Consider the following 26,275-nt stretch of genomic DNA (forward strand, 5'->3'; position numbering starts at 1 on the left):
TGTATACGTGTGTGAGTATATATGTGTATGTATATCTACATGTATACGAGTATATATGTGTACATATACACCTATAATAGTATTAAATATATAATACTTTTAAACTAAATGCAATAATGCTATTTATACTGTTCTGCATCTTGCTTTTATTAATTTATTAATATACCTTGGACATCAGCTTCATTCCTTTTAACTGCTATATAAGTGACTATTGCAAAGATATGCACCAGCTTCCCATTGACATTTAGATAGATTTCAGTTTTTGCTCTTGTGAGCAATGCTGGAATGGGCCTTATAGACCACCGCAGGGGCTTGTCCTCTGACTGAGGTGGGAAGCCACTGAAAAGTTTGGAATATAGGAAGGACATGATCTGACTTACAGTTTAATGAAGTCACTGATGCTGCTGTGTCAGATTTATACTCCCTTACCAGTATCTTCACCATTTTTGTTTTTTTAGTATTTCTCAAGTGATAAGCAAACAAACAACCTCATTGCTTCAACTGGTATTCCTTTATAAAGTCAGATTGACACGGTGAGTTTTACTTAGTGGGTGAGATGTTTCTCACTTACTGACGGGGGAGTTGTTCATTGTACTGGCACCGTGTGGATTCCTGCGTGGCCACACTGAAGCCTGCTGATAGCACCTGTGTGATTTCTCCTTTAGATCCTTGGCCCCTCAGGATGGGTACCGGACTGTGAGGCCAAAACCCTGTCTTTGAACTGCTACCGACCTGAAGTGTCACCCCCTGCAAGCTGCCTCAGGTATGGCACTTGCCTCACTGGCTTGGAAAGATGAAGTGTCATGGGACGTTTTGGGGCTTATTTTGCACATTCCCACCAGTGTAACTGTATAGCCAATTTTTTTTGTCCTATAAACAATTAAAACAATATAAACAGAAGGTCTTGGGCTGTGACATAGTTCAGCGTCTGACAGATCCAAGTGCTTTTTTACTGGTTCTCACTGTACCTCTTACAGCAGCTCCACGAGGAGGCTCGTCTTTTCTGGTTTCATAAATGAGGGTCCTGAGGATGAGAGCTTAGAAAGTCTTGCTCCCAATCAGGCTTGTTAGTTTATTCGAGGTTGCAAAGTAGTACCTATAACTCACATTCAGCCCCCAGGCCCTTTAATATTTTTAAATTGTTTTACATTGGAATGCCTACTAAGGGCTTATTCATTCTCTGTCCAGACACAGCCCTCATTACTCTCCACTGACTTTAATAGAGCCGATTTAACTTATTTTTTCCCACTCAGGCCCTTAAGGCATTTGATTTTGCAACCCAAATCTTCCAAACCTAGTCTGTTTTCCAGTGTGTGGGGTCAATATCAACTCCTGATGTAGGCCCAGAAACAAACCACCCTCAGCCACAAACTCTCCACGTCAGGTAAAAAGTCTCATTCTTTCTTCCTCCTGTTCTGATAGAACTGTGGGAAAGGCCTTGATCTGCAGAGGGAGAGGAGAGGCAGGCCCTTCCTCAGCCCCGGATATTATTGTGAGGATCAGAGCCAGGTCTGCCTCACCTGTCCTGCCACCTTGTTCCAGGGAGAGTATAAAACGAGGCAACAAAGCAGGTCAGCTTCCCCTCCTCGGAGGTGCTGGTGTTTCTCCTGCAGTTTGCTTTCTGAAAGGCCATGAGCCTTTGCGAGTGGGCAGCACCCCCACAGCCATGTGTAGCTCAGGTGCCCCATCTCTGAGCAGCTCCTCACTAAGGATGTACTTTTATTCAGTCCATCAACAAATATGTTTATTGGGTGCCAGACACTGTTCTGGGCTCTGGGGTTTTAGCCATGAATTAGACAGGCAAGGTTTCTGTCCCCTTGGACCTCATCTGCTAGTAAGAGATGCAAGACATAGTAAGACATTAATCAGGTGATCACAATAGTAAATATGCAGTAGAGTGTTGTCACAATGGAACGCATGGGGACCTGCTGCCCCCATAACACAATCTGACTATGATCTCCAAAAGCAGAATAATAAAAATAACAACAACAACGATGACAGTGCCAGGCACTGTTAGTATGTTTTACATATTAATTTACTTAATCCTCACAACAAGCCTACCAAGCGGGTAATGCCATTACACTTGCATTTTACACATTTAGAGGTTTACAGTCACTGAGAAGTTAAATCACTTGCCCAAACTCATACCATTCATACAGATTATGCTTCCACTCTTGGTTGAGCAGCAGACTCTTATATGGCCTGTTGAATTTTAAATGTGCCACAACCCCAATGAGAACAAGATATTATAGAAGGAACAGGGTTCACCCCCAGCAGGTGAGGTTTAGGTTGGACACTAGAAAGAACTCCTTGGCAATAGTTATGAGTGTATGAGAGAAAAGCATCCCTTTTCTGGCAATTTGCTTCTCCCTTGAATTTTCTATTTTGCATAAATAACATTGTAAAAATAGATTAATTATTCTAGGGAAAACAAGATCACTCATAATTCTACCTTGGGAAGAATTGCGTTCCTTTTCCCATCTTTCTGGACCAGAGTGAGACTGTGCTCAACAGTTGGTATGAGAGGGGAAGTAACTAAATGTGGTCCTGTCTGTAGGAATCTAAAGGCAAGGATGGGGTAATTGCAGAGGTAGCCCTTCTACCCAGGCTTCCACCATCCAGAGTGACCCCAGGACACCCAGAGATGAAGATAGCTCCTCCATAGGGGGAGGCACCTCTGTGCTTCAGTAGGGGGAGCTGGGTACCTTCTTACTCGGGGAGGGGGGGGCGGGGAATAAAAAAAGCATGCTCTCCAGGTACCTTGTGGGAAACAGGGAGGGGAGAAAGGAGCAATCAGTAAGTATCAGGCAGAGTTAGCTGAATGACTGAAATGGCCCCCAGGTCTTTGAGTAGGATCATGAGACCCCATTGCCTCACTTTACTCCCACTTCCATCGGTTACAACCCTGAGCCGGAGGCACGACTCCTCGGGTATCTTGGGATGTTCCAGCCTGTGCTGAAGAGATCTGTCCCTCCCTCTCCCTCAAGGATTTCCCTTAGGCCTAAAAAAATATTTTGCATGTGTGAAATGCTTGAAGTTTGTATTTTCCTCACATTCCCTCATTTAAAAGAAAATAGACTATTTCTTAGAGCAATTTTAGGTTCATAGCAAAATTGAGCAGATATTCTCTCATATACAATTTTGATTCTCACATCCACCCTACAAATAGGTAGGGCTGGTATTATTATCTCCATATTTACATGTAGATTACATTTAGAATCACACAGTAGCAAAGGGAGCCTGGTGCTAACTGCGGTCTTCTGATCTCTTAAACCTCAGGCACTTTCTCTTGGTTCCCACAGAGCGAATTCGGAATCCCCCCCACACCTCCCCCACNCTCCCCAACCCCCACCCTCTCATAAGCATGGAAACCCCGGACCACCTTTCATTTCCAGAGCTTAGAAGCAAGTTTGAGAAGCTCCGTGAGTTCCCCCCTTGACTACAGGGTCCCACGGAGAGCCCATTCATGTCCCTGGTGGAAGGCCCATACGCTCAGGCTCTGGCAGAGGCACTGGGACCCAGAACTTGTACAATACGCCATAAGCTTCTTAGAGGTGGGTATTAGTAAGGATTGGATATTCTTCCCCTGTGATGCCCTTCACACCCGACCCTGCCTTGAATTAGGATCCCATAGGAGAGCTGGGACAGGAGAATGGGGTGTTCCCTGTTGTCCAGCTTCAGACCCACTGTTTGAGACCCTGGATTCTGACAAGTTTCCAGAACTGAGAAGATACCCCGCTGTCCAAGTTTGAAGGTAAAATGATGTGATTAGGTAGGAGGGATCAACTGGGGTGCCAGCTCAGCTCTGTTACATAACACAGGCACACCAGAAAGAGAGAGACCCTCCGAAGTTTCTTTAGGAGATTCAAAATGTTGAGTTTATGGCAAGAGACAGGGTGGACAAGGAGATAGTGGAAAGACAATTATAGGAATCAAGGACAAAGAAGGAAATTCACGTATTCCTTAGTTCTCTTTTTGCTTGTCCCTCTTTTGCTGTTTAAGACAATTGCATTTGCATTGCTAATTAGTGTGGTGTGCTGGAAAGATTGGGCAATGGAAAGCTCACCTGCACTGCTACTCACTAGCTTTGTTTGAGCAAGTTACATCTCTCTGGACCTCAGTTTCTTCCATGTCTCAGATGGGGAGTTGCACTAAACTGTGTCAGTAACTCCTTCTACCTTTAACAACTTAAGATTCTATGGCTTACTCATCTCACTTCTAATAGATTTCTTCACATGCAAATTCAATCATTTCTAGTTATTGTTTTGTAATAATCTGTGGACAATGATTAGAGATTTAATAAATATTTGTTTGGGCTGGGCCTCAATGCCCTTCTTTATAAATGGAGAATTCTTTGAGGGTCTTTCATGTTCTTTCCTCTTGTGCCCTTATGTAAAATAACCCTTATGTGGGTTCTGTACAGTGTTTTTCACAGACCTTTTTACTCTCCCAGCATTCCTGTGACATAGGTATTGTTATTACTATTTACATAGCTAGGTCTTGTTATTACACTACTATTGTTAAATTTAAAATATAACATGTATTAATGAAAAGATTAAATGGTTAAACTGAACAATAAGATATACTGAAAAATAAGTCTCCTCTTGACCCCTGGCTTTTAAATTCCCTTCTCCGGATGTCCTTCCAGAGATCGTCTTTGCATCATCGACTTGTGTTATCATGCCTGTTTCACAGATGCTGCACTGAGGCTCAGCCTGTCCAGGGTGACACAGCTGGTAAGCAGCAGAGCAGAGAACCCAGGCTTTTGACTCCATTCTCAGTGTTCCTCCCACTACACAACACTGTCTTGGAAGCCTCATGACCTTAACTTTTAAGCTTTGTCCTCTCTGGGTGATATGGGGGAATCATTTTAAGTCAGGTGGAAAAAAATGTATATGAAACCTTGATATCTCTGCCTCTGTCTTCCACTTCTTCCTCTTTTTGTCTAAAGCTTAAAACCACGCCTTCTTACCTCCATTCTGCCTTTGATAAGGTGAGACCTGTGGCCTGGAGCACCAACTATGGATGACTGAGTTCCCAGCAACTCAGGCTTGGACCTGAGAAATGGTGGCAGACCTTTGGCAGGGAGCCCAGGGAGGGCTGGCATGCCTACACAGCACAGAGGACCCCTAGTTGCTCTTTTCCCAATCAGCTGGCATTGCCCGCTGGAGCAGGGGCAGAGGAAGTTTTGTTCCCTCTGCTTTCCACCATAAAGGCCCCTGCATGAATTGTCACTCTGTCTAGATGAGGATTTGGTGGATCTCAACTTTCCTCTTAGAGGCAAGTAACCTTTTTTTATTTTTCCCCTCTAGGTTTGTAGATATCTCTTGGTTGGGCTTCATGGAAAAATCTTCCCTGATCACCAAACTGAATCCCAGATCAGCCCCCGTCTTTCAGTGGACAGAATGAGAAGCCTTCTGTAACCTGGCATAACTGGCTATCATGGGGAAATGGATCAGGATGGGGGTGCAGGAAAGGCGGTTACTCCGGCCCAAACGGCTTCACTGGAGTCGCTTCCTCTTCCTGATGGGCATGTTGATCATTGGTTCCACCTATCAGCACCTGAGGAGCCCCTGGGGCCTCCCTACACGGTGGGCAGCAGTCTCTTCCCAACACCCTGTAAAACTGGCCAGCCGGGACCTTTCCAACAATGAGATGATGATGGTGAGCAGTGACCCTCCAAAAGCTAGCCCTGAAATGGAGGGTGAGACACTGGTGCCCCAAACCACAGTGGGCAGGGATGAAGCAATACGTGGCATAACAATGGAGAATATCCCCAGTACACCCAGAACAGCGCCCAACATCTCTCTAACAACACCCAAAAATAACTATAGCCCAGCAGCAGCAGGCACAGAAAGAGTGAAGGAAAAGATCCCAACCACAGCCCGTGGAGTACTGAATCACTACATCCCAATTTCAAGCAGATCAACAGTAGAGAATTATACCCCAACAATACCCAGGGGAGAAATGAAGAGCTACCGTCCAACTCAAGCCAGGGGAAAGGTAAAAAAATACACCCCATCCCCACTTGGTAGAATAGTAAACAATTATGGCCCATCCACATTCATGACATTGACAAGGAGCCAAGGGATCACCCCCAGAACGACAGTGAGAGAGAATGAAACTGTGGCAACCTACAAAATATTGGAGACCAACCCCTCTAAGGGAATAGTGGAAGAAACCACCCCAACGACTCTCAAGGGAATAATTGAAAACACCCAAATTTTCCTGATAAATGATACAGAAACAAACATCTTGACTTCTCCGAGTACGGTAGAGAAGAACACCCTGACTACACCCAGAAGAGTGGACAATAACAGCTCAACCAACCCCCGTGAGTCAGTGGGAAAGAACAGCCTGAAAACTCCCCAGGAAACAGCCCTGGTGCACACTGTAGCCATCTCTAAGGGGCAAGTGACAATTAGCACCATGACAGGCAGCAGCCCAGCAGAAACCAGAGCCTCTACTGCTGCCTGGAAGGTTAGGAATCCCTCATTCAGGACTAATGCACCAACCACTGGAATATCCTCAGCCACCTTTTGGGAGCTGGCGAAGAAACCATCCACAGCACCCAGCATCTCAGCAACCCCCCACATCAAGGCAAATCCCACCACCCAGGCCCGTCACTGTGTGGTTGTGGAGCGAGCCCCAGCTGTACCCACTACCCCCTCCCCGAGCCTGACAACGGCCCTCCTCCCAGAGGCGCCCAGCCCCAGTCCCTCAGCACTGCCCCCCAGCTGGCCAGACCACCACCCCAAGGCAGAGTACCCCCTAGACCTGTTCAGCGTGGAGGAGCGGCAGCAGGGCTGGGTGGTCCTGCACATCTTTGGCATGATGTACGTGTTTGTGGCCTTGGCCATCGTGTGTGATGAGTACTTTGTCCCAGCCCTGGGTGTCATCACAGACAAGCTGCAGATCTCTGAGGATGTGGCAGGCGCCACATTCATGGCCGCTGGAGGCTCTGCCCCTGAGCTTTTCACCTCCCTCATTGGCGTCTTCATCTCCCACAGCAACGTGGGCATCGGCACCATCGTGGGCTCTGCTGTGTTCAACATCCTCTTTGTCATCGGCACCTGTGCCCTCTTCTCCCGGGAGATCCTCCACCTCACCTGGTGGCCCTTGTTCCGTGACGTCTCCTTCTACATCGTTGACCTGATGATGCTCATTCTCTTCTTCCTGGACAGCCTGATTCTCTGGTGGGAGAGCCTGATGTTGCTGCTGGCCTATGCCTTGTATGTGCTCACCATGAAGTGGAACAAGAAGCTGGAGCTCTGGGTGAAGGAGCAGCTCAGCAGGAGGCCGGGGGCCAAGGTCATGGCCCTAGGGGATCTCACCAAGGTAAGGACAGGCCAGCTGAGGCTTCTTTAGCCCCTATGGGGCAAAAGGGTGAAGGGAAGGCAGGGACCGAAGAGTGGAAAGTGCTGGGTCAGACCTCAAGAGATGGGTGCTCTGGTTCCCTTGCTCTTCATTCAACATTTAGAGTCCTCTGCTCTGTCAGGCACCATGCTGGGGCCTTTCCAGGAGTGACCTGGGTTTATCTCCCAGTCACCCTATAAAATGGTTATCATTATGATCCCTCATTGGCAGGGGAAGAAACTGAGGCCTAATGGAATTAAACCACCTGTTCAATGTCACACAGCAAATGGGCGGTAGAGCCAGGATTTGAACCCAGTCTGGTCTGACTGGGTCTTGGAAATGACATTTGAGCTGCGCTTTGGAAAATGTCCAAGGAGATACCAGGCAGAGAAAAACAAGAATCTCTTCCATGTGCATGGTGTTTAGGGTTTCTCTGGCACCCTCATTTCATTTAATCTCATTTGCTCACATTCCAGACTTGGAGGGTCTGGTGGCTTAGATGGGGTCTGAAAAGGGGGGGAGGCATTCTTTTTGGTTTGGTTTTGTTTTTAAAATATTGGAGAAGATAGGAGCTGCACTTATCCAGTCACACCAGCCCTGGGTACAGAGCCCTCTCTCTGCTCTGACTGGAGACTAGACACCAGTCTCTCTATCCCTGGGGCTTTCTCCTGGCCCCAAAGTTCCTTTCCCAGAAATTCTCTGTCCTACTAAATTTATTGCATGATTCAATAATCTGGAAGATTAAATTGGGGAAGTGATGTCTGAAAATTCATCTCAAAGTTGTTTGTTCCTTGAGAGTCTGAAGTGAGGGCACCCTAGGGAACCCAGACCCCATTTCTCTCCTGCTTCTAAAGGCTGAGCTTGGGCAAAGTTTGGCTCATAGCCTGCCTGTCTCAGGTCTCAGAGAAGCCACTGGTGCAAGCAGAATTTTGCGTGCAAAGAGTGGAAAGACTTAGCTACTTAATCCAGAGCAGTTTTGATGAGTAGGCAGGACGGAGAACAAACTCAGCAACATGTCTGGAAGATATATGATGTGAAGGAGATGAAGTGTACTTCATTTAGGATTTTTCCCCCCCTCACCTTCTCCCTCATCCCCAATCCCCTTCCATCTAGCAACCCTCAATTTTTCCTCTATTGAGATAATGTGGTTGGAGCACGGAACTGAGAGTCAGGAAACCTGGGTTCTAATCTGATTCTGCCTTTAACTGACTGTGTGTGACCTTGCACAGGTTCCTGTTCTTCTCTGGGGGAAATGACAAGGTCCAGCTAATTACCAAAAGGTCCTGTCTAGCTCTAACACTCATTGATAATGTCCTGTGTCCAACTAAGTTCAGTTCTGGCAGGCCCAGCACGGTGGTTATTTGATCTGGTCAACTGAGCTCTAAATGCCCTATTTGCAGATTGCCCAAAAAGGAGAAATGTACTGCCCAATGTAATACAGCCAGCAGATGTAAGAACTGGAAGCCAGTAGCCTAACTCCCCCATCAGGGCTGTTTCCCACCAGACTACTGCTCCATGAAGCCAGAGGCTTAAAAAAGGAAGGGAGGCTCAGAGTTACATCGCTTCCTGTGAAGAAACAGGCCTCCTTCCTAATGTTCTCAGGCAGGCCTTGATGAGGGTGGCCATGAAGCCTGGTGCCCTCCTCTGAGAAAAGCATCTACTGCTTGGTAGACATCAGGCAGCAGTTTTCAAAATGCCTCTGACTTGCCTCCCAGTCCTTCATAGTCATTCTGTTTCTGTTTAAACTCTACAAGTTCTGAATTTTCCATTTCGTCAGAGCCAGACCATCAAAGCAAAGCTTGCCAAGCAAGTGAAGTATAATCATGATTTCCAAAGAGAACTTGTAACCTACTTAAGAGACTCTTCAAGGGCTTCATAGCAGCTCTTTGGCAACCAGTGAGAGAGGTGCTTATTACAACTCTGTTCCTAGCTATTTGTTGGAACAGATCCAGGATGATTTTTTTTTATTTTTTATTTTTTTTATTTTTTTTTTTAGCTGAGCCATCCTGCTACCTATTGGCAGCTTAGCGGCTGCTCAGCTCGGGCTGGACTCGAACCACTGTTGCTCAGAGCTCAAACTCTTGAGCGAGCTCTTAACCAACTGAGCCACTCGGCCGGCCCTCAATCCAGGATGATTTTTAATTAACAACATTACTTTTAAAAGCAGATTGAATTCCTGGCTATACCTGAAAGCAAATCTATATTTCAAGTGAAAAACCTATAGTTAGGACTTTCTAGCACTAACCACTGCCTGCTGAAAGTTAGTCCAAGTAACTCAAGAACAATAGCTGTTTTGAATTTTTTAAAAACAACTATCTGGATTTGCAGTTTCACCCCACGTTTTTTTATAGCCAAAGAGAGAAAGAATTGCCTTTGCTTGTACTCCATTTCTGTGTTTAGCTAGCTAAGACCTCTGGTCTGGTTAGAGGGAGATCAGTTGTCCTGCACTCCACTGACAGGCTGAGGGCAAACCATTCTGGTTTGAATTCATAAGGCAATCCTGTAAAAACCCGATCTTTGCTCTGATAAACTGTTGGTATTCATTTTTGGCGGTTTATGCAACTGTGTGTACTCACCCCTGTAAATTATTTTACTTTAACTATGGAAATGAATATGCCTTGCCCCCTCACTTTTATGACTTATTACCTCTTCCTGACGAATGGGTCCCTTCTTGGAGCATCACCTCAGGAAGGCAGGGGGGCTGTAGAAACTGGGCTCATTGAATCAGCCATGCCCTGAAGGTGAGGAAGTCAGAGAGAAGGGGGGCAAGGCCAGACTGGGCGGCAGAGAGCCAGGGCGGCTGGTTGGGAGGTGAGGTCAGAGCCACAGCTGCTCAGGGAGTCTAAGCGGTGGGAAGAGACGTGGAGGGCAATGGGATGCACTCCATCTTGGAGAGGAACAGGAGCAAGAAAGACACTGTCTTCCTCTGTTGCCAGCCTGGGGTGAGGTACGGAGCGGGTAGCTCATCATTGTCATTAAATGGGGAAACAGTCTTCGTATTTCCCAAAGGGCCGAGCCCAGGGTCTCAGCTCTAGCAAAAGCTCTATAACTATTTGGTTCAGTTTCCTCAGGGAACCCTAACCGTTTCGAGAGAAAGGAGTGGGGAAGGGAATCCATCCTGATGGAGGGCCTATTCCATACATACGTGATCTTACCAGCTTCTCATAAACACCCTACAAGGAATAGATTGTTATCCCCATCTTGCAGATGAGGAAACTGAGGCTCAGAGAGGATAATTAGCTCAGCCAAATTTACACTCATGAATCTGTATATCTGGATTTCAACCCAGGCTCTACTGCTCACTAGCCCTGTTACCCCGGGCAAGTCAATGAATCTTTATTATTAAGAACTTCAATAAAAAGCAGCGTGGGAAATAAAAAAAGTGTGTCCCTTCCAGTAGAAGGGACAGGCATAGACAAGAGTAATTATAATAAAAGGGAATACTGTGCTAAGTGCTACAAAGTCACTTTGCTTTTCATCCAGACCTTAGATTGCTCATCTGTAAAGTAAATGAGATGAACTAATGCAGGAGTTGGCAGACTTTTACTGTAAAGGGCCAGATAGTAAATAGTTTAGCCTTTGCAGGCCATACAATCTCTGTCACAGCCACTCAACTCCGTTGTTGTGTGAAAGCAGTCACAGACAGGATGTAAACGAACGAGAGTGGCCACGTGGTGTTTGTCACTAAGAGCAACGTACTCACAGGTGTTTTCCTACCTGAACAACTTGGAGACGTAAGATCAGCAGAGGATTCATTTTCCTACTGAATATGCACCCAACTTGTATCTGTGGAGTTTATGAGCTGGAAGACCTTTCACTTTACTTTTTATTCTGCTCTGATCATCTAGAACCAGGATAAAAATTTTGGGGGGAATGAGTCTAATCAGAATTTACTTAAGAGTATTTTCAGGAAAAAAAATGATGTAGCAGCTGACAGACACATAGTAGCTATTTTTAGAGATTTTTGACATGTATTGATTGGTTTAAGAAATTACCCCAATAAGGAAATGGTAAATGTTTGTATAGTTCCCAACACAGTCTGACTTAGTTTGCTCTGAAACTTTACACCTGAGTTTGCAGCTCTCAGTGTATTTGTCCTGGCCAAAAATGATGCCTATCCAACATGCCCTGACCATGCATACTCACAGAAAGCCAACATACAGCTAGCCTGGCTAAATGGAAATTCTTACCTGTTTTGGAGGGACAGTGAGCCCTTCTTTAGAGTTATGAGCTTAGCCAGGAAGGACCAGTCATTTGCATGAGACACTGATTGGCAAGGCATTCCCATGGGGTGCCAGTGATGGGAAGGGATGCAAGGCAGGGAATGAGTCTGCTCTGGGCCCCTTGGGAAACCCCGTACCCACATTCTGCCCCCAAAGTACTTCAGAATGTGAAACTCTGGAGGCAAATTGCCCCTCTTTCCTAAATGCATTTGGGGCTGTTTTCTTCCTGGTGGGATTGTTTATTAAACCAACCAACAGGACCCCCAAGCAGACAAACCTGGTGCCTCCTTAGGTTTCTTGTCAGGGTTGACAGTTACTGTCCTGCCAGCTGTCTGCTGTGGAGACAGGGAGGGTGTGGACAAGCAGCAGCCACCGTGGCCCTTTCTGCCTGTGGGCTCCGCCCAGGCTGGGCTGCAGGGAACTCACTGTGCTCTCCAAGAGCCCATCTTAGGCTGGGCTGAGGGGTTCCCTCCTTTAACTCCTTGAATAAGTCAGCTTCCCCCCAAGCTGTCAGGAAAAGATGGTAAGAACATAATTCTCGATTTAAAGGCTTTCTTCCTTTGTAAAATTTTCTTAAGCTTTTAGTGTTCCCCTGCTAGTGGGTACTATTAGATGACAAAGTGAATGCATAAGAAGCAGACAAATATTAACAGAAAAACTCAAACATCTGATCATGCCTGATCCAATATCTTTTTTTTCATTGGTGTGTGTATGCTTATAGTTGAGATTTTACATGCATCCATGCAACACAGTATATTTTCTCCTAGTGTATATGAGATTAAATATATGAAATTATGAAATAATATGAAATTATGAAATAATATGAAATAATATGAAATTAGATGTTCATGGTATTCTACAAAGAACAGCATGATTTCTAGATGCTCTGCCACCCGTATAAATTGGAAACATAAATCCAACAGAAACTTTTTTAGTGTTGGTGAGTGGACATATGGATGATAAACAAATAAAATAAGAAGATAATTTCAGAGTGTGACAAGTGCCATGAAGGAAATAAACAGTGCATGTGATAGAGAGTGGCTGACTGTAGGTAGTGGGCCACCTTTAGTGAGGGAGAGCAGGGGAGGCCTCTTGGAGGAGGAGAAATCCAAGTAGAGATCTGCAGAATGAGTGGGGGAAACACCCCGTGTTCCATGGGGAAGAATTCTGGAAAATGAAACAGCATTTGCAAAGTCTCAGCGTCTTAGAGGAGAGAATTGGAGGCCAGTGTGGTTAGTGAGTAAGGGGAGAGTGGTACAGGGTAATGCTGGAGAGGAGGGTGGAGCTGCTCTATGTAGGGCCCCGTGGATCACATACGGGGTTTGGATTGTAGCTGAAGCTCAATAGGGAATGTTGTAATGAGGAGCCATATTTAAAAGGCCACTTCGTAACTGCTGTGTAGAAAGTGAATTGTAGGTGTACAAGGATGGAGGCAGGAGTCCAGTTAGGAGGCTGCTGTGGGCATCCAGTCTGGTTGCCTGTCTGTCTGACTATCTATCTATCTATCTATCTTTCTATCTTTCGAGAGATTTGAGAGATGTTTTGAATACAAAATCATCTGGACTTGGTGATGAAGTGGATGTGGAGGGGAAGAGAGCAGGAGAAGTCAAGGTTTTTGAGCAGCAGGGTGGAGGGTGGTGCCATCCAGTGACAAAGGCAAGGCTAGAGGAAGAACAGATTTAGGGAGACTTGAGTTCTCACTCTGGAATGGTGAGTTTTGGTGCTTATGTCACCTTTAAGTGGATATATCTAAGAGGCAGTTGCACAAATGGGCCTAAAGCTTAGGAGCAAGGTCTGGGCAGGACATAGAGAGTTGTGAATTACCAACAAATGTATGATAATTAAAATCAAGGACTGGCTAATGCTATTCGGAAAGAGAGGAAGAGAAAGTCTAGGATTAAGCCCTAAAGAACTCCCAACTTTCATTTATTTGGCAAACATTCATTGAATGCCTTTATATGAGGCCTGTGTAGGGTCTGGGTATACTGTCCCAGCCCCCAAGGATCTCAGCCTGGCAGAGGAGTGGGAGTTGATCCATGTTTTGTGGGGCCTGACACTCTAAGAAAAAAAATATAAAACCATTGCTACAAAATTAAATACAAAGCCTTGGCAAGGGTTTGTGCAGGGGAGAGACGGGTCCTGAAGTTTAAGCTTTCTCCGCTCCCCAGTAAACCTTTCTCAGTGGGGAAGACAGACAAAACTAAGTTACCGTATCGTGTGTACTGATACAGGTAAGTGCCAAGGGATGTAGTACTGCAGAGAGTGGCTAGCTCAACAGACCGCAAGGTCAGGGAGGGCTTTCTGAAGAACAAGCAGGGGTTGGCTGACCGAAGAAGGGGTGGGGAGTCTCCTAGGCATGCGTAAAGGCCAGGAGAAGGAGAGTATGAAGAGACTCTAGCTGCACTGTCCGGGAGGATGGCCACTAGCCACATGTGACCACTGAGCTCTTGAAATGGGCTAGTCCGAATTGAGATGTGCTGTAAGTATAAAATACACACTGGGTTTCAAAGGTGTAGTATGAAAAAAATGTAAAATATCTCATTAATATTTTAAATATTATGTTGAATTATATTTTTTGTATAGTAGGTTAAACAAAGGACATTTTTAAAATTAATTTTACATGTTTCTTTTACTTTTAAAAAATGTGGCTACAAAAAAAATTAAAATTATGTGTGTGGCTCGCATTCTATAGTATTTCTAAGGGACAGGACTGGACTGGAGATAAGCAGGAGGCTGTGGTGTGTGTTCCGCCAAGGAGTCAGGGTTCTCTTCTGAGGACAGTGGGCCCCCAGGATGCAGGGGAGGGACATGATGTGCTTTGCTCAGAAAATCACGGGCTGAGGAGTGGAGAATGAACCAGAAGAGGTCAGTAGTCGGGCGGCTGTTGTAGGATTGTAGGCAGGAGAATGGAGAGATAAGGCCAAATCTGAGGATTTTCAGGAACAAGGTCTGAACTAATTGGACGTTGGCTTTGAGGGAGAGGAAGGAATTTGGGTAGACTTTTGGGTTTCCAGCCTAGACAGGTGAGTGGATCAGGGTGTAAGTCTGTACTTAGTGAAGGGCTGAAGGGAAGAGTGCCCTACCGGAGTGTAGCTGGGTGAAGGCAGGACTCAGACCAGGGATTCAGTAAATATTGTGGAATGACTGTGTTTTAAAAAATCACAGACTAAAATGTGTGATTCAGGAAATCTGTCATGGATGGTCTAGAAGGGGAGAGGCCAGTTAATCATCGGATTCCGTGGGAGACAGAAACTGGAGCTCAGGAGGACAAGCCCCCTGAAGAGCTGCCATGTTTGCCTCCCCAGGTTTCTGTGCACAGTTCCCATTGCTCCTTCTCAGCAGAGAAGATGCATCACAGGTGCTGGTGGCTTGGCTGGCATGAAGATGCCCTCTTCAGTTTCCTCAGCCCCTTTGCTAATTTTCATGAGGAGAAGGACAAGGTGGGGTGATGAGGCGTGAAGGAGGGAGAATGGTGTGGTGGGAGGGGGATGAGGGAATGTGTTTGTAAGAAGGGCTATTCTGAGAGCGCCTACTTTCCGGTTCTGCTACCCATAAATAGACCCATCACCCACACTCTAATGTAGACAAACATTCATGGCCATGTACCTCAATAATTTGAAAGAGCCACTAGAGAATGTAGAATTGACCTCATTTTCTTATTGTGCTTGGGAAATGTGATTTAGTAAGAAAACAAAAACAAACCTTGAATGGAGATGAGGAGTTCGGGGTCATCACTATCTTTGTAAGTGCGGGCATGCCACAGACTTTCTACATCTCCGTTTTCTCACCTATCAAAATAGCAACAATAATACTAGTCTTGTTTATTTCATGGAGTTGAGGTTAGAAGCTAGAAGCTAGTGATATGTGCAATAAACAGTGATCCCAGAGACAAGTTATTTTGATTTGAATAAATCTGAACGGCAGAGGAATCATTAGATGTGTGCATCATGGGACAGAAGTGGTCTCTCCTGCCCCTCTGCGGATGGAACCAGCCATCTCAAAGGGTAGCCTGGCCCCTCATTGTTCTTTACCTCCAAGAAGACCTCATTGGATGAGGGTTGGTCATGATAAATAGGGAGATGTGAGCCAGTGGGGGTCAGTGCTGTAGACTCCAATATCCCGGTAAACTTACAGGTTCGTTATGAGTCAGGGAATTTGTTCAGAAAGTCCACAGTACCACCCCTTCATATTCACATTGGTTATTTCTGCTCTGTTTCATTCATTTGTATATTTATTTGTTCCTTTGTTCGTTCATTCATTCATTCATTCAGCGTGTATCCAAGTATTCAAACCTCCCCTTATCCTTCACAGCTTACCCAAATTCTATCTACTCCTGAAAGCCTTCCTTGCCCATCCCAGCATGGCACCTTTATCTATGCCCCTCAGTTCTTAAAACACATTCTACTTTGTCATGTGTTTCTGTTATCATTGGTCTCAATTCTTTTCTAGACATAGAATCCATGTCCTAAACATCTTTGTATTCCTACAGCACTAGCACAGTGCCATGTAAACAAGCAGGTGCTCAGGAAATAAAAACTGAGTGAATGAACAAAGTGGGTGGGTAGCCCTGGATCAGGCAGTATTTTCTATATTTTCTGAGCTGAATAGAGAAGGGAGTATAGCAATTCCCATTCTAATTCTGGCCATGGAGGTTGGTGTGGTGGGGAAGGCAGCGGGAAGGTGAAGACAGTGACCTGGGGAGGAGGGGGAGTAGCCATTAGTGACCCTGATGCCTGGAGATAGCACTCGAGGACAGTTGAGAGTATCTACTCATTCAGTTCACCTTCACTGAACACCTACTGTGTACAAGACACTATGCAACAGGTTAGGAGAACAGACATGACTGTATCACAAGTTCATTGCATGGCAAAAAATGGAGTCTAGCTGGGTCGACAACTCATGTATGTGAAAAGTTACGCAATGATTTTTTTGAGAAAGTTTGAATGGTATTTATTGCAAGGCAGTAAATACAAAGTGGCAAGCTGGTGGTCCCGACAGTAAGGACTGTGGGCTTAATGTGTCCTCATGTGGGATTTTCTACAGCTGTCCCATTTCCCAGCTGGCTGCCCTACAGCTTCCTTGGGACACTAGCACTTACTTGATCACAGAGTGATGACTATTGCATAGTAAGTGCTCACTATTTTTCTGCAGCTTTCAAAGAGAATTGTATCATAGCGAGCTGAAATGAGGGTGGGGTGGAAGGGGCCATTTGGGAAAGCTTTATATAAGAATTCACCCTGAATTTTCTGAAAATTTGCTAGACACAGAGGGATGGAGAATGTATTTTAGGCATAGAGAAAAGGCAAGAACAAGGGAATAGGAGTTGGAATAGATTCGGTATATTTAGAAGGCAGTTCGTTCATTTAACAAATATTTCTCAAACTCTTGCTAAGTGCCTGGCAGTGTTTTTGTGCTGGACACACATGGTGAATGAACTAGGCAGTCTACCTTCGAGATGCTAGTGGGGCAGTCAACTTATTTGCATGCTTGCTAACATACAAATAATAGACAAATAAATTGGGGAAAGTGCTATGAAGGAAAAGAACAGACATCTATAAAAGAAAATGAGACGGGCACCCTATGATGAGGGTTTCAAGGTGGGCGAAGAGGATGGCACCTCTGAGGGACTGAGGGACAGCTGGTGTCACTGGGCCATACTGAGTGGACACAGTTGACTGGGAATAATGTGTGCAGGCTGAAGCCAGGCTGTGGAAGGCCAGCTTACCTCTGGGTGTGTTCCTGTTTTCCATCCTGAGGGCTCCCTGGAGAGAAAGGGAAGTAGGGACAAAAAACAAGGGTTTCTCTGAATGTCTTGTGACTCCTGTCCCTGTTTTCAGCCAGGTGATGGGGCGGTCGCGGTGGATGAGCTACAGGATAACAAGAAGCTGAAGGTGGGTGCCATGTGGAGCCTGCCCAGTGAGGACACTGTGGGGTCTCAGAGGACAGCCACAGACTCAGGGCACTGTGGCCCTGATGCCGGGGATCTTGGGCTGGAAGCTGCCAGGGTGAGCCAGGGAAGGAGTGAGCTCCTTTGCCAGGGGGACTCTCACCCTCAGGTGGCCTTGGAGGAGGTGCTGGTTTGGGAGATACATCTAGAGTGTCACTGCTCTCTCTGCCACTAGCTTGCGGTGTGGGCTTGGGTCTTAGATTCTTTTTTTTTTTTTTTTGGTCTTAGATTCTGCATCTGTAAAATGACTGGACTAGATGAACTCAAGTCCAAATCACAGTCTCGACATGCCATGATTGATCTAAAAGCCTAATTACCTGTGGTTTAGGAGTGCCCAGCTCTAAGAGAACCATAGGAGGGACCCAAGGGGCAGGGGAGTCTGAGGCATCTGAAAAACTGTGTCTTAGCTGCTTTTGGCCGATGGGATATTTGGGAAGAAGTATGGGGACCTTAGAGAGGAGGGGCTCGGCCTGAACGAAGCCTCCGCATCCAAAGAAAATCCCAAGGCCTGTTGTAAAGTACAGTGTTGCCACAGCCACTAGATGGCAGAAGAGTTCAGAGCCAGACGGATGGGGAAGGCGAAAGGTGGGGATGGAGGGGATGAGCAAGGGTTGGTCTGTCTGTGGATGTTCCCTTGTGAATCCAATAATGTTTCTATATGTGTAGCTATGTCTACGTGTGTGTCACATCTGTGTGTGTGCACTTACAGGTGTGTGTGTGTGTGTGTGTGTGTGTGTGTGCGCGCGCGCCTGTGAAGGTCTCCTTAGCATGTACGTGTGTAGAAATAAGATCTGGACTGAGAATCAGAAGACCTGGGTGCTAGTCATGACTTTCCTTTACACCCCGCACGACCTTGGATAAGCCACCTGGCCTCGCTGAGTTTCCATTTCCTTTTTCTGTAGAAGGGGATCACAGCCTCTTATCTCTGGGAGTGGGGCAATGATAAAGCACCAGGATGCTTTTTGCGGACTGCAAAGGGCTGTGCCCATGTGCAGTGGGTCTGACTGTGTGGTGTGTGGGTGAGTGTGTTTCTAGGAGGGTGTACTGGGGGCATGGACAAACCCTTGGTAACGTGTTATCCTTAGTACACATTGTCTGCTGCTCCCTGTTGACACCTTGGGGAATTATTCAGTGTGTAGAATTAGCCAGTCATGGACTTGTTGAGAAGAGGCTGAGAAAGAGAGTAGTGTAACTCTCCTGGTTGAGGTGAAGGAAGCGAGGATGCCAGGTCCTCAGGTAGCTCCTCCCCTGGCTCGGGCAGGGGCCCACTGAGACCCATGCTGCTCTCTCTTGCTCAGCTCCAGTCCATGCTGACACGAGGGAGCAGCTCAGCCTCTCTGCACAACAGCACCATCCGCAGCACCATCTACTGGCTCATGCTTCACAGCCTGGACCCTATGGGGGAAGGTAAGCAAGGCCTCCCCAGGCCTGCGTGCTCTCCCTGTCCACTCTTTCCCTCCTGCAGCAGGACAACAAGTGGGAGGCAGTGGGTGGGGTGAGGGTGAGAGTGGGAAGAGAGAGTTAGCAGAGGAGAGAGTGGATGGTGAAGTCCGTCTGGGCAACAGACAGGGTAGATAGAGACCCAGACACGGCACTGACCAGGAGAGGGCCCCAAGGAACTAAGGTCCTCAGGTATCCACATCCCACTATCTCCCTACCTCCGTGTCCTCTCCTGTAAAACGAAGGCGGTTCACCTGCAGTGAGTGAGGCCTGAGTGCGGTGTGCCCTGCACGGGGCCGTGTTGGAGCTGCCCTCAGTGAGTTCCCTGCAAAGCTCACCGCTCAGGAGTTGAGCCCTGTGTCCCACAGAGTCTCCAGCCAGGCAGCTGGGCTCAGGCTGGCTGGCCAGGGCCGCTTCTGGGGGTGCCTCTTGTAGGGCCTCACAGCCAGAAGCTCACGGCACCTCCCTTTGTTCTGTATTTAGCTCTGGTGTCCTAGGAAGCCTGCTAACCCCTCCCCCAGCCAGGAATCCCAAAGGACATCCTGGGAGCTGCCAGGACCACTTCTGAGGGTGGTGAGGATCCAAAGTACAGATGTCCGACTTGACAAATGATGGGGGCCGCTGAGATTTTCACCATCCGTCTTACCGAGTCCTGCCTTCTGGCCCCCTTCCCCAGAGAGCTGCCCCCAACATGATTCTCAGGCCCCCAAAAGGCCCCTTTAGGTGTGCACCTGCTGTCCTTGAGCCCCTCCTTCTCTGGGGCTCTGCTACAGAACTGAGAGCCCAGGCAGGAGGCCCATCAAGGGAAGGCTGACCTTTGGATGGAAACTAAGGGGTTGGGGTTGCAGTTGTGCAAAAGGTCTGAGAACTGAGCTGAATATGACACCAGAGACAGACTCATGAGCCCTAGGGACTACCTGACTGACCTTTCTGGCTCACGGACAAATTTTGGGGGCTCAGAATTTCCTCAGGCCCTGAAGTTTCTTCTTCAGACACAATATTGGGTTGTTGGTTGTTTAAAACAAGTATATTATACTGTGAAAAGCAGGGTCCAAGACAAGGAGATCAAACCTTCTTTAGAAAATCCTCAAGGTGAGCCTTAGCAGACATTGAGAGGCCACCCCCAAGTGTCAGCTCCAGAAAAACAGTACCCTGGGGTTTTGAGAGTGGAGGGCGCAGCAGCTGGTGGCCTGTGGGTGATCAGTGCTGGCAGCGGACCAGGCCTGGGCATCATGAAGAAGCTGTATCCCTGGGTTATGCTTGGCCACTCGTCGTGGAATCACTGACTCTGGCAAAGCCCTTTAGATAAAGACCTCTCCTCAGTGGGATCACAGGGCCCCTGCCTGGGCCACTTCGCGACCAGCAGCCGCCAGCTGGCCTACTTATACTAACAGGATTATGTGATGTCCAGGCCAGGCCGACGTCAAAGCAGATTGATACTAAGCGGGTGATCCGCTGTGCTGAGAACTGAGGGGCCATGTGAGGCAACAAGCTGTGGGGGAGCCAGTGACCGTCATCCGAGGGAAGACAGTCACGCGTGGTCCATCGTGCACATGTGTGGCGGGTCTGGAACGGCCCTCACTGTGAACAACTGCTGACATACTCCAGGATGCAGCGCTGCCCAGAGAAGCGGACCCTGATTCTCCACCCCGAGATTCCACCCAGGCGGGGCTGGGACTGTGATGAAGCCTTTGTTCCCAAGACTTTCCAGATCCATGTTTGTATTTCCATAGCCTGCTTCCAAAGGGCTGTCCAGATGTTTCCACTCTTTCCCAGTGTTCCGATTCTTCCTCAGAGCTGACCTATGATGTAAACTCTCACTCTGTGAAAGGGTTTTACCTCTCCAGAATCCCAGGTCTCTTCTGGTGATTTCACGTGTGTGTGTGTGTGTGTGTGTATGAGATGAAGAGACAGAGATAGACACAGAGACAGAGAGAAACAGAGAGAGGTCCTGACCCGCTTTCCTCAGTAGCATGGGAAATGAGAGGTTAGGGTGTGTGAGGAGGGAGGAAAAGGAAAGGGGAACTTGGTTATCTTTTCAGTCCCTCCAGCCAACAGTCAGCAGATACCGTCAGCCCCAGGACTGGAACCAGGGGAGCCCTTCTTCGATAACAGCTATGTGCTGCTCAACAGAAAACTGCAGTGCTTGATCAAGGCCAAGGGCACTGGACTTGTCTGGATGAAGGAGGCTGTGGAGTGCCAGCCTCCTGCCATCTCAGTTCTGACGAGGGCCTCCTGGGCAGCCCCACCAGGACACTTCAAGGGACCACATAAGCCAGACTGGTGGCTCTGCAGGATGGAGCTGGCTGCCAGAGGCGGCTGCAGCTGAACCAACTCAGAGTTTAGGAGTCAGGTTGCGAGGAGGAAATTTCAGACCTGTTTATGTTTCCTGCCCTTCCTGGACCCAGGCAGAGTTTGCTCCATCCAGATTCCTAGGTTTCTCAGTCTGCCTGGATTATGGACTAGAGGGTCTTCAGGGTCCCCTTCTAACCCAAAAGCTCTGGAATGCAGGGCCTCATCACTGCAGTCTGGGTGGGACAGCTGCTCTCAACTACTGTTGTCAATTCATCATTGTTGTCGTAGCTAAAACTGACATAGTGCTCTCTAGGTGCCAGGCATGTTTTAAGCACATTCACATATGAATTGATTTATTCCTTCGACAACTCTGTAAGATGTTACAGATGAAAACCTGAGGTGCGGAGAGGCTAAGGAGTCACCCAGCTAGGCCCATGGCTGGCAAGTGGCAGGACTAGGGTTCCAGTCCAGGCTGCCTGGCTCTAGAACCTACGCTAACAGCAATATCTAATTGCAGCAATTGAAGTGTTTTTGTTTATTTTGTCTCATGGACCCCCACATCATTGCTCTCGGTATATCATGGTGTTGCCTTTTTAGAGAGGGGACACGGAGCCTGAGAGAGGGGACACAGGCTTTTCAAGGTCACCCAGTGCTCTCAGGGCAGAGCCAGCCTGGAATCTAGAATAGACTCCATGGCACTTTGTTCGATCACTTGTGCCATTGTCCTCACCCTCGCAGACTACACGGCTGCGAGAAGGAACCTCTGAACACCTGCACCTCAGTCTCTGTGCCTCCAGCCTGAAACCACACATGGAAAGCCCTTGCGTGTTGCCTGGAACATAGTCACATCGAAAGAGAGCTGCCTTCCCCATTTTTCTTGCCTAGAAATCAGGGCAGCACCATTGTGTGCACAGTACTCTGTGAGCCTCCGGCAAAGTGTGTGCACAGGGGTCTGGAAGGAGGCCCTGCTTGGTTCCAGGTGTCTGCGGTCAAACAGGGTGTGGCAGGGAGCTTGGTGGGCAGCGAGTTCCCCTTTCCCGTTGGAGAGGAAAGGCTCATGAACATGGCCTGGAGTTATAGCAAAGCTTCTAGTAGATTCATAGAAAGTAAGCTGCAAAGGACCTTGCAGATAATCTAGTCCACGGATGGCAAAAACATCTCCCTCCCATTATGTCTCCATTCTCTGCCCATTGCAGACATCCCTGATCAATCATGGCCCTCTCCCACCAAGCTTGGATGAGAATTCTCCTCAGTTCAGCACTCAGAGCAGTCATCACTTGAGCTCACCAAGGAAATAAATAATATCTGTTGCCCCCAAGACATGTTATTTGAAATAGGCCTAGAGAGGGGCGGTGACTTGCCCAAGGTCACAGCCAGTTAGTGTCAGTGAAGGGAGTTGAAGACAAAAGTTTGGGAATTGGGCACCGTGAAGAAGCCTCTTTGGGCTGGAATCCAGACATCACAATGCCCAGGCCAGCCTCTCCCCACCCACCTCAGCTGCTCTGGCTGCCAGCTGACCAGCCTACCTGAAGGGTGTGGCGAGGATATGTGGTCCCAGATGTGTTTGCTTTCTCATTCGCAGCCCACTCCTCCAGGAACAAGGATGAGGAAAGCCTGAATCAGGAGGGTGAAGCCGAACCTCAGACCAAAGCAGAGAGCAGACCAGAAGGTGAGAGGATGGCGAGACCCACAGGTTTCTCCCGCCAACCTCCCTCCCTCCTGTCGGCCAGGGACAGAGGCAGGCCTCTGGGATGCTCTCAGCCAGGCAGCTGAAGCCACAGTCTGGCACTGCCCTGCACCCCAGCCTCCCCGTTCCCAAGGGCAGTCCCATACAGCTCCCTCTGCACTCCCCATAAATGGGGTAGGCAAAGTCAGGCTGGAGGTCATTGAACACCCACTTTTTTTCTGCTAAATCTCATCCCAAATTAGACTCTATTTCTTCATCCTGCCTCTTCTACAAAAGGACAGTTGTGCTAAGGTTTGGTCTGAGACGGCAACCCCAGTGAGGGAAGCCTCCCAGGAGTCTGGTGAACCAGAAGTCCAGCATCTGTGTGGCAGTGGGACAGGGAAAGTAAGACAGCTACTGCCCTGTGGCTCTGTACAATCTGCTCAGCAATCCTTGGAAGGAGGTACAGCAGCAGTCATTGTCCCCATTCTGTAGACAAGGGAGGCTCAGAGAGGTCAAGTGACTGGCCCAAAGCCACACAGCCAAGAAATGAGAGAGCCTATACCTAAACCCAGCTCTCCAGACTTTCTAAGGCTTCCTAGCTGCTGCCTTTGAAATAATCAGGATCCTCTTTGGGCAGTTGGTAGGGGAAAGGTCAGACCCTAAGGGCTGGGGCTTTGGCCTTTCTCTGCTCCAGTTGCCCAAGCTGTTCATAGTATCCTTGGCCACACTGGCCAGGACAAAAATATCTGTGAATACAGGGGGAGCACGGATGGCCACTTCCCAGCTGTCCTCTCATCTGTACATATCTCTGTGGACAGAGCAGTAACAGTTACATCACATCATGTTACTTTTCCTATCAACAAAGAAAGGCCCCAGACAAATCTGAGACCCTGAAGTGGACAAGTCCAATAGCCCTGCAGCCACTCACACTGGTCTCTGCCAGCTGCCCTCAAAACCTGGCACTTTTCTGACCTATCCCTTTCTGTTTATCCTTCAAAGAGGAGGAGCCAGCCACGCTCCCTGCGGTCACAGTCACGGTCACACCAGCCCCTGCTCCAGACATCAAGGGAGATCAGGAGGAGGGTCCTGGCAGTCAGGTAGGCACAAGTCTCTTCCCCTGGTGGAGGAATTTGAGAGGCCCAGGAAATGCTGACCAAAATCCTTCCTTCCTGAAGGTCTGAAATGCTATTTGAGGTTCACTCCTCAGGGGTAAGCATTGCGCTTTCTCTGAAGATCAAATACATCATGGGGCCTGTTAATTCACCTAACACCTTAGTATGAGTGAGATAATATATATGAGAATGTGTTGCCAGTTATCACATGCTGTAAAATCTTAAGGAATAACTGTTAGGGGGTCTGTCAGCAACAGTGAGACCACTCAGCTCGAAACGCAGTGGGGAGGGTCGCTGGGTTAAGGCTTTGGAACCCTCCAAGGCATCTCGGCTTTGTCCATAGGGCTTCCTGAGTCCTGACGACGACGCCTTCACAGCCTCACAGCCTCTTCTTCCACCATGCTTCCGCCAAACAGGACTTCTTGTCTCCATGCTTTTCCAGCTCCAGGCCTAGGCCCTCGTGGTTTCCTCCGCATAGAATGCCTTCCCCCTCCATATATCCTGATCTCCCTGCAGGCTGGTGCAAACCCCTCCTTGGCCCTGAGGCTTCCCTGATCCCCCACCCACCCCAATCTGAATGCCCAGGGTACACTGTCCCTCTCTCAGGGCTCTTATCACTGCCTTCCTTGCACTCTGTTTATGAGCCTCTCTTAGTTCCTGAAGGCAGGATCCAAGTCCGAATCGTCTCTGTCTCCCCACAGAGAGAAACGCAGGGCCTGGCACACAGCTGTGCTCAATAAGTTGAGTGACTGACAGTAAATAAGCATTCGGTTTGCAAGTTCCATCCCTGTTTATTTGTTCTTTTTATGTGACACCCAGAAGCACTCAATTATATCTCATCCTTAAACCAACAGTTTTGGGTTCAATGTTGAAGACATCATCATGGTATCATGGGTGTCCTGAGTAGACCCGTTACAGACAGCGCAAATGAAAGGGATTAAGAGGGTGCAGAGGTAGCTCCTGGAATCCCAGGGCAGGAATTGAAGCTTGGTGGCACAAGGAGCTCGACCTAGGCCTGCGAAGGCATCTGTGACCCTGGTGGCGTCTCGCACCATGTCCTGCTATCCCTCATGTCCCCCTCTCTGTGTGCAGGCTCTGTCACTTGGCCTCTCCTGGGCCTGGCTCCATTTGCTTCCTTATTTAGCACACACAGCCCTAAAACACTACCCCAGTCCTCCAGGCCAAAGGGGGATTAACCAGTGACTGGCTCCTCGTCAGACCAGGGCATGGAGCGGGGAGCCAGCCTGTGTCCAGGCAGCTGTGGCAGGGAAGATGGGGGTACTTAGACACCAGCATGGAAGAAGGAATTATTAGGGGTGACAGTTTTCAGAGAAGAGGGTACAGGCTGGGCAGACACTCCCACACCTATGGATTTAAATGGCTTGTCACCTCCTCCAGGAAGCCTTCTCTCCTGATGGGGCAGGGAGGGATGGCAGGAATTATTTCAGACTAAAATTTCCCTCTTCATTCCCAATTCAAAGCAAAGCTTCACAAGTATTAATATTTGACTTCTTCAGGAGTTCTTGACCCTGGTTGCGTATTAGAATAATTTGGGAAGCTTTTAAAAAGGCCCAGGCATCACCCTCAACCAGTTAAGTCAAACTATCTGGGGTGGGTCCTTGAGCATGAATGTTTTAAAGCCTCCAGGTGCTTTTAATATACGTCAGAGCTGAGAGTCACTGAGCAGCCCTTGGGGGTTGGCTGTGTCATGACATTTGTTACAGAAGACTACTCCATGAGCACACGGCTCATTTGTCCAAGGGATCAGACCAGCACCTCCTTATAGGTTAGTTGAGAGCCTAGTCTGAGGAGCTTCAGGTCAACAGCTTTTAGAGTACATGGAGTCAGCCCCCGGCTCTCAAACACTGCTCTGCAGATGTTATCTATTGGAAGCACTTGTGAGAATGTTAAAATAGATGCCTGGCTTCAATCCCAGAGATTCTGATTCCGTTGGTCCAGGTGGGGCGAGGAAACCTGTATTTCTAATAAACTCTCCAGACTATGAGGTTTGGGAACTAAAGATCTCTTTTGGTCTTGGCATCTGCAAAGCAGGGTAGCTTGGTGGTTGAGAGGCTGAGAGTTGGACTATCTGTATTTAAATCTCACCTTCAGTTACAAATTGTGTGGACCATGGGCAAGTTATTTAACTACTCTGTACCCTAGTTTCTCTGTCAGATGGGTTTAATTCTGTCGATATCGTAAATTAATTGATTTATGAAACAGAAGTGCTATT

At 47.8% G+C, this 26,275-nt stretch overlaps 1 protein-coding gene across 8 annotated transcripts in view; it reads left to right on the forward strand.

The window, feature by feature from the left end:
• Nucleotides 1-3,600: 3,600 nt before the first annotated feature.
• The window catches only part of SLC24A1 (solute carrier family 24 member 1), a 28,537-nt gene continuing 5,862 nt past the window's right edge, over nt 3,601-26,275 (forward strand). For 2 of the 8 annotated variants that reach the window (XM_019647275.1, XM_019647279.1), the window contains exons 1-6: nt 3,602-3,754; nt 5,313-7,338; nt 17,417-17,470; nt 18,825-18,933; nt 22,844-22,930; nt 23,930-24,027. In XM_019647275.1, coding sequence (XP_019502820.1) covers nt 5,443-7,338; nt 17,417-17,470; nt 18,825-18,933; nt 22,844-22,930; nt 23,930-24,027 — 2,244 coding nt within the window. In that variant the 5' untranslated portion in view covers nt 3,602-3,754; nt 5,313-5,442. Of the gene's footprint in view, nt 3,755-4,648; nt 4,737-5,312; nt 7,339-13,769; nt 14,059-17,416; nt 17,471-18,824; nt 18,934-22,843; nt 22,931-23,929; nt 24,028-26,275 lie in introns of those variants that run through there. The other 6 variants (XM_019647276.1, XM_019647277.1, XM_019647281.1 and 3 more) reach the window with 6 other exon arrangements.

The sequence above is a fragment of the Hipposideros armiger genome, unplaced genomic scaffold (assembly GCF_001890085.2).
Source record: "Hipposideros armiger isolate ML-2016 unplaced genomic scaffold, ASM189008v1 scaffold_110, whole genome shotgun sequence".
NCBI lineage: Eukaryota > Metazoa > Chordata > Mammalia > Chiroptera > Hipposideridae > Hipposideros > Hipposideros armiger.